General features: G+C 58.2%; 1 protein-coding gene across 1 annotated transcript in view; it reads left to right on the forward strand.

Annotated features, from left to right (window-relative positions):
* The first annotated feature begins 713 nt into the window (after positions 1–713).
* ZNF467 (zinc finger protein 467) overlaps positions 714–6,605 on the forward strand; it is a 6,915-nt gene continuing 1,023 nt past the window's right edge. Inside the window, exons 1-5 of the mRNA XM_029954482.1 lie at positions 714–1,058; positions 1,355–1,431; positions 2,123–2,239; positions 3,036–3,134; positions 5,852–6,599. Of these exons, the coding sequence (XP_029810342.1) occupies positions 979–1,058; positions 1,355–1,431; positions 2,123–2,239; positions 3,036–3,134; positions 5,852–6,599 (1,121 nt within the window). The 5' untranslated portion in view covers positions 714–978. The remainder of the gene's footprint in view (positions 1,059–1,354; positions 1,432–2,122; positions 2,240–3,035; positions 3,135–5,851; positions 6,600–6,605) is intronic.

Consider the following 6,605-nt stretch of genomic DNA (forward strand, 5'->3'; position numbering starts at 1 on the left):
GGGCTGGAGGGGGGAGGGGAAGAGCGGTTCTAGGGACTGGGGACCGGGAGGGTAGGGAAGCGAGAGCCTGCTGGGGAGGCAAAGGGGGAAGGGAGACGGGGGCCTCGGAGGGGAAGGCGAGCTGCAGGAGGGAGGGATGGAGAGAGGGAGGAGGATGGTGTGGGGAGAGAGGAGGAGGGCTGGGGAGGGGGGAGGAGGGAGGGAACTGAGGTGAAGAGAGGAAAGGAGAAGGAAGGGAAACCAGAGTGGGGGAGGAGAGGGAGAGGGGAGGGGAGTGCGGGGTGAGGGAGAAAAGCGGGGAGGCGGAGGGCGGTGTTGGGGAGGAAGGAAAAGAGGAGGGGGAAAGGAAGGGAGAGGGTGTGCAGCCGGGGAGGGGGATGGAGCCTGGGGGGAGAACCAGGAGGGAAGGGAAAGGCGGCCCTGAGCTGGAGGAGGAGGAGGGGAGCCCTGTCGCGGAGAACGCCCGAGCTGAGGGTCAGGGGGGCGGTGGCTGGGGAGGGCCTACCGGAGGGGCCGGGAGGGGCGGGCAGAGGCTGGGAGCAGGGGGAGGAGCCGGAGGGGCGGGGCAGGGGGCGGATCCGAGGAGCCAGCCAGCTTTGGTGGGGAGAGAGGGCGGAAGGCAGAGGGAGCAGGAGAAGGGAGGGGCAGAGGGAAGGCTGCCAGAAATGGGGGTGGGTGGGGGAGGGTAGTCTGCTGGGGGAGGGGCAGGGAACCCGCTGGAGGAGGAGCACTGTAGGGGCTCGGGGGCGAGGTGTCCCTGCCAGGGGAAGCCCTGAGCGGCAGGGCGGTGGTTTTGAGGTAGGGTTTTGGGGAGAGGAAGCAAGAGCCATTTCCTGCCTTCTGCAGAGACCCTCCTCTGAGGGCCGCCCCCACCAGTTGCCCAATAGTGACACTCTCCTCCGCCCCCTACTCCCCACCCCACCCCTGGCTGGCTCCTATTTCACCAGCTCCTGCAGTGACAGCTGGAGGGCCCTGGAGATGAAGTTCCCGGCTCCCCACCCTGGTCTTCCACTCTCCACCCTCTCCCCAGAGAATCCATTGATTCTTGACGTCCCCAGGCAAGGGCACTGGGGGGTGGGGAGCCCCGGAGGGTTGGGCCTGGTTCCGAGACCTGCCAGGTGAGGGTGGGGGTGCAGCTGATTTCTCCAGAGCCGACCAGAGCTTGCAGAAATGGCTTCAAGGCCTTCTCCTTGGCCTTCGAAGATCTCTTTGCTTTCTTTCCCCTTTACCAGTACCTGGGGACATCACCTTTGGGGCTCCTGGGGCTACCTGATGGGGGGAGGCTGGGCAGAGCCAGGGCCCAGGTGGAAGCTGTCTGGAGAAGAAGATGAACAAGGATGTGTTCTCTCCTTAGGGTCCGTGGCCTGATCCCCCAGGAGCAGCTACCCTGGGTTGCCATGAGAGAGACCTTTGAGGCCCTCAGCTCCCTGGGTGAGCCAGCCGCGTTCGGGGAAGGTGGGTGGTGGGAGGCAGGATTCAGGGGCATCCTAGGCCCACTGCTTCCCTGCAGTTGGGACTGCAACCCCGAGACCTCAGGAACCAGTGGGGGCCTTTAGGGCAGCATCCTTTTCGGTTTCATCAGGGTATATTTGTTAACATTTACTTATTTTCGAGAGAGACAGAGTGCAAAAGCTGTAGGGGACAGAGAGAGACAGAGGGAGACACAGAATCCAAAGCAGGCTCCAGGCTCTGAGCTGTCAGCACAGAGCCCGACGCGGGGCTTGAACTCATGAACTGTGAGATCATGACCTGAGCCAAAGTTGGCCGCTTTAGCCAATGGAACCACCCAGGCGCCCCCTTATCGGGGTGTATGTGCACCCCAGGCCCTGTGGAGGTTGTGCAGGACTGCATGTGCACATGCACACTCACAGAGTGCACACATTTAGACCTATTCTATCTCTTCCTTCACCTGCCCTTGACTCAACGCTAAGGGGCTAAGGTTGATACCTGCCCAGGCTGCTGGAGAGCCTGGCTGTCCCCTGTCATGCCAGCTAGAGACCCTTCCTTCCCAGGCAAGTTGGAAAACACCCCTTGGCTTTCTTGGGAAGGGGGAGAGCCCCTCCCTTTGTCTTCTGTTCGGTCCTGGAGGCTTTATTTGGCCCCATCCTTCCACCTGTAACAGGGTTCTCTGTGGGACAGCCAGAGATGGCCCCCCAAAGTGAGCCTGGGGAAGGATCCCATGATACCCAGGAGGAGATGTCCCCTCCCAGGGAAGACAGCGTGCTGGGCACATGCTCAGGTAAGTAGGTGGGGGCCATGAAACAGTGGCCAGGGTAGAATCCATCTTTCCTTCTTCAAATGCCAGGGTGTTACTCTCGGTATTTGGAATATCTTGGTGACAACAGACAAAGACCCCTGCCTACCGGGAGCTTATCCTAGTGAGGGCAGACAGTTAGCAAACAAATATAAAAATAAGTGTACTCGTAACTGTGTCAGAAGGGGAAATGTGCTAGGGAGGGGCAGGGAGGAAGGCTGAGGTGGGGGTGGGGCAGGCTGCAGGATTAAATGGTGAGTGTGAGAGACCGCCCCCCTGGGAAGTCAAGATTCGAGCAAGATTTGGAAGAGGTGAGGGAGGCGGCTGAGCAGCTCCTGGGAGAAGACGCCTAAAGCAGGCATGCATCTGGCTTCTAGACATTCTGATCTTCTGCAGTGATCTGCCCGGAACTCGGGTCCATCTGGTGGGTCTGCAGCCCTCCTCCTAAGAGTGTCCTGTAAGCCTCAGGGTAGACACCTTGACTTGCTTCCCCTGCCTCGAACACATATTCCAGAAGCTGCTCAAAAGCTGCTGCTCTTGCGAGGAGGCTCTTGCAACCCCAACCCGCACAGCCTTTGCGGCTGCCCTGCTTGAAGGAGCTGGAGGCTGCTCCCAGGGGCGACTAGGAAATTCAGTCCCTGATTCCCAGGATCGCGGGACAGGATCCTGCCAGTAGGGCTGGGACTAGGGTTTCAAAAGCCCCTGCTCAATAGCACCAGTGGGGACGTCTGTCCATCTGTGATGTCTCTGGAGTCCTTGAGGGTGGCCTGTTCTCTGCCAGGGCATGAGGCCCCGAGACCAGAGGAAGGTGCCCAGGTTGACGAAGCTGAAGACCCCTGCAGAGGAGACCAGAAGGCTGAGCCCCCCAGCTCCTGTCCAGGTGAGTCCTCCCGCTCCTGAGCCCGCCAGGGGCCCAGGCAGAGGGGACAGGGGCCTTGGAAAACCCCAGGCTGGTCTGTGCGGCCACTCCAGCCCCTTCCGACCTAAGACGACCCGGTCCCGGGCACCTTTCTGCCGGAGAGCTGCAAGCCCCCAGAGAGAATTCCACGCCACAGACCAGGAATCAGCGAGGCTGGTCATCCAGAGACACCAACCCTCCCTCCCATCAACCTCCTCCAGAAGCCTTATCTTCCCCTCCAACCTCCCCCTAAGGGCGTACTTGTTGCTGAACTTGCATTGCCATTCACTAGGAGACATTCCTTTTCTTTGCCTTCCCCCAGAGGAGCTCCCTGCCCCAAATCGCCACTGATGTCCGCAGTACCCACATTTGTGGTCCCGGACTCATGCCCCCCACACCCAGGGCGATCACACAGCTGGTCCTCTCTCCACAATGGCGCCATCGCACCCTGCCACCACCACCAAACTTATTGGGGTCATTTAGTCCAGGGGGTTCTCTAGTGCCTGCTAGGTGTAGAAGGGAAGGAGATTGCCTCTAGGCTGACACAGACCTGGTTTGAGTTTTTGCTCCGCATTTCCTGCCCAGTGATCTTCCAGAGGCTGCTCCTTCTCCAGCAGGTGCTTGGAAGCAGGGAAGAAAGAGCAACTTCACGGCCGCCGTGAAGTTTTGTGACAGTGTATGGACAGTGTGTCATCTAGAGTTAGCACTCTATAAATGGTGGCAGTCCTCATTTTTCTTAGACACGTAAAGACATGCAACACAAGATGTCTGCCTTTCAGAAACTAAACTCTAGTTGAGATGACATTAACATGAACTAAAATAAAGGATTCAAGGAAGAAATAACAATAAAGCCACATCACAAGTAAGTGTAGCAGTGTTAACAGTCAGCGCTGTGGGTGTTTATGTAAGAGATCCTCATGCATTGGTTTGTCAGAGATTTTGTTGATTTGTGCTACATTTTGAGGGACTTGTAGACTTCAGCTCTGATGGGGGTGGGGTAGAGGATGGGAAAACATTTTAGGCTGAGAAGAGACTTTAACAGAGGAAAGAGGACATGTGGCTGGGGTTAGAGCAGACCTGGCTGGCTAAAGGGGAGGGCTTATGCGTGGGGGTAGTGAGAAAGTTGAACGAGGCAGGGGGGTGGGAGGTGTGGTGAACCTCAGAATCAGCTAGAACTTACTTTATCCTGTAAACAATAGGGAGCTCTTGATGGTTCTTGAGTAGAAGAGTGGCATAATGAAAACGAAAGCAATATCACAGTAGGATAAATAGTTGTTTGGAACTGATGGGTCCGTGAAAGACACTGGAAGTAATCTAATTGTGGCAGTTCATGGGCAATGTAACCCGGTGCTCAGGCTGTTACAGACCTTGGAGCCAGACAGGAACTCAGATCATCTGGTTCAATGGTTCCTAAACAAGAATCACTTAGGGAGCTTTATTTTTTATTATTATTTAAAAAATATTTTTTTTAACAATTATTTATTTTTGAGAGACAGAGAGACAGATCATGAGCATGGGAGGGGCAGAGAGAAAGGGACACACAGAATTGGAAGCAGGCTTCAGGCTCTGAGCAGTCAGCATGGAGCCCAACGCCCCTTTATTATTTTTTTAAATATGTATTTATTTATATTTGAGAGAACACGTGAGTGGGGGAGGGGCAGAGACAGAGGGAGACCAAGAATCCAAAGCAGATTTGGGGCTCTGACCTGTCAGCACAGATCCCCATGCGGGGCTCCATCCCACGAACTGTGAGATCATGACCTGAGCAGAAGTTGGACACTTACCTGACTGAGCCCCCCAGGCGCGCCGCCCCCCCCCCCCACTTTGAGAGCTTTAAAGAAAGAGAACAGATTCCTGCTCCCATAGATGTGTTTTGTCAAAGTCCCCAGGAGACTAGGATGTGGCACCATGTTTAGGAACCGTGAACTAATAGGACCCTTACACCTAAGCAAACAAATACACTTAGCTCAAAGAGGTAACAGAGCTAAGTGAAGCAAGGTCACCCTACTGACTGATGGCAGAGAACCCAAGGAGACACTCCCAGTCTGGGCCCTGAGCCCCTTTCTCTTGGCTGGACCACTGCAGTGCCCAGGAGAGGCAAAGCTCCAGCGGGACCCTCCTCGGACCTGCTCCCCCAGAGGGCCCTCCAGCTTCTCCAGAGGTTGGCGCTGTTTACTGGTTTCCCATCCTCTTCTTCCTAAACCTGGGGGTGGGGAGCCGGGTCTGAGAAGGTCAGCTGTGTGGTGATGAGCCTGTAAAGCTGCAGCCAATTTGCAGGACCCCAAAAGCCGGCTGGGGCTGCTCAGCTGATGGGAGACTATAGTTCTAGAAAGGATTGGAAGGTCTAGGGCAGCCAACGCAAGCAGATGACCCGCGAGGAAAGCCTGAGGACTGAGCTTGGAGCACCGTTTATATTCAGGGGCCACCAGAGTAAGCAGTGCCTTTTCCACGCGGAGGCCTAGGAGAAAGCCCCCAGGACGGGGTGAGGGACTCTCCCCAGCATCCCTGGCTACAGGGAAGCAAGGAGGAGGACTGAGCGGTAATCTCCGGCTGTGGTCCTTCCCCAGAACCTTCCAGTAGAGTGGAGAAAACAGAAGCCAGAAAGCAGGGGCTCCGGAAGTGGTGGTCATATTGGCCCCCCCAAAACGTTGCATAAATAAAACGGGGCTTCATTGGCTCGTCTCGTTTTGACTTTCCAGGGGATGAGTGGATGATTCGGAAGGTGAAGGTGGAGGAGGAGGATCAGGAGGCGGAAGAAGAGGTCGAATGGCCGCAGCATCTCTCGTTGCTACCCGGCCCTTTCCCCGCTACGGACTTGGGGCCTCTGGCTGCCGCGTACAAGCTGGAGCCGGGGACCCCCGGGACGCTGGGGGGACTGGCGCTGGTCGGGTGGGCCCCGACCTCGGAGAAGCCCTACGGCTGCGGGGAGTGCGAGCGGCGGTTTCGGGACCAGCTGACCCTGCGGCTGCACCAGAGGCTGCACCGCGGCGAGGGCCCCTGCGCCTGCCCGGACTGCGGCCGCAGCTTCGCGCAGCGCGCCCACATGCTGCTGCACCAGCGCAGCCACCGCGGCGAGCGGCCCTTCCCCTGCTCCGAGTGCGACAAGCGCTTCAGCAAGAAGGCCCACCTGACCCGCCACCTGCGCACGCACACCGGCGAGCGGCCCTACCCGTGCGCCGAGTGCGGCAAGCGCTTCAGCCAAAAGATCCACCTGGGCTCGCACCAGAAGACGCACACGGGCGAGCGGCCCTACCCCTGCCCCGAGTGCGAGAAGCGCTTCCGCAAGAAGACGCACCTGATCCGCCACCAGCGCATCCACACCGGCGAGCGGCCCTACCAGTGCGCGCAGTGCTCGCGCAGCTTCACGCACAAGCAGCACCTGGTGCGGCATCAGAGGGTGCACGAGGCGGCCGGCCGCGCCCCGGCCTCGCCCGACGCGCCCGCCTCGCCGGG

Source organism: Suricata suricatta, chromosome 2, assembly GCF_006229205.1.
Source record: "Suricata suricatta isolate VVHF042 chromosome 2, meerkat_22Aug2017_6uvM2_HiC, whole genome shotgun sequence".
In the NCBI taxonomy this organism is placed as follows: domain Eukaryota; kingdom Metazoa; phylum Chordata; class Mammalia; order Carnivora; family Herpestidae; genus Suricata; species Suricata suricatta.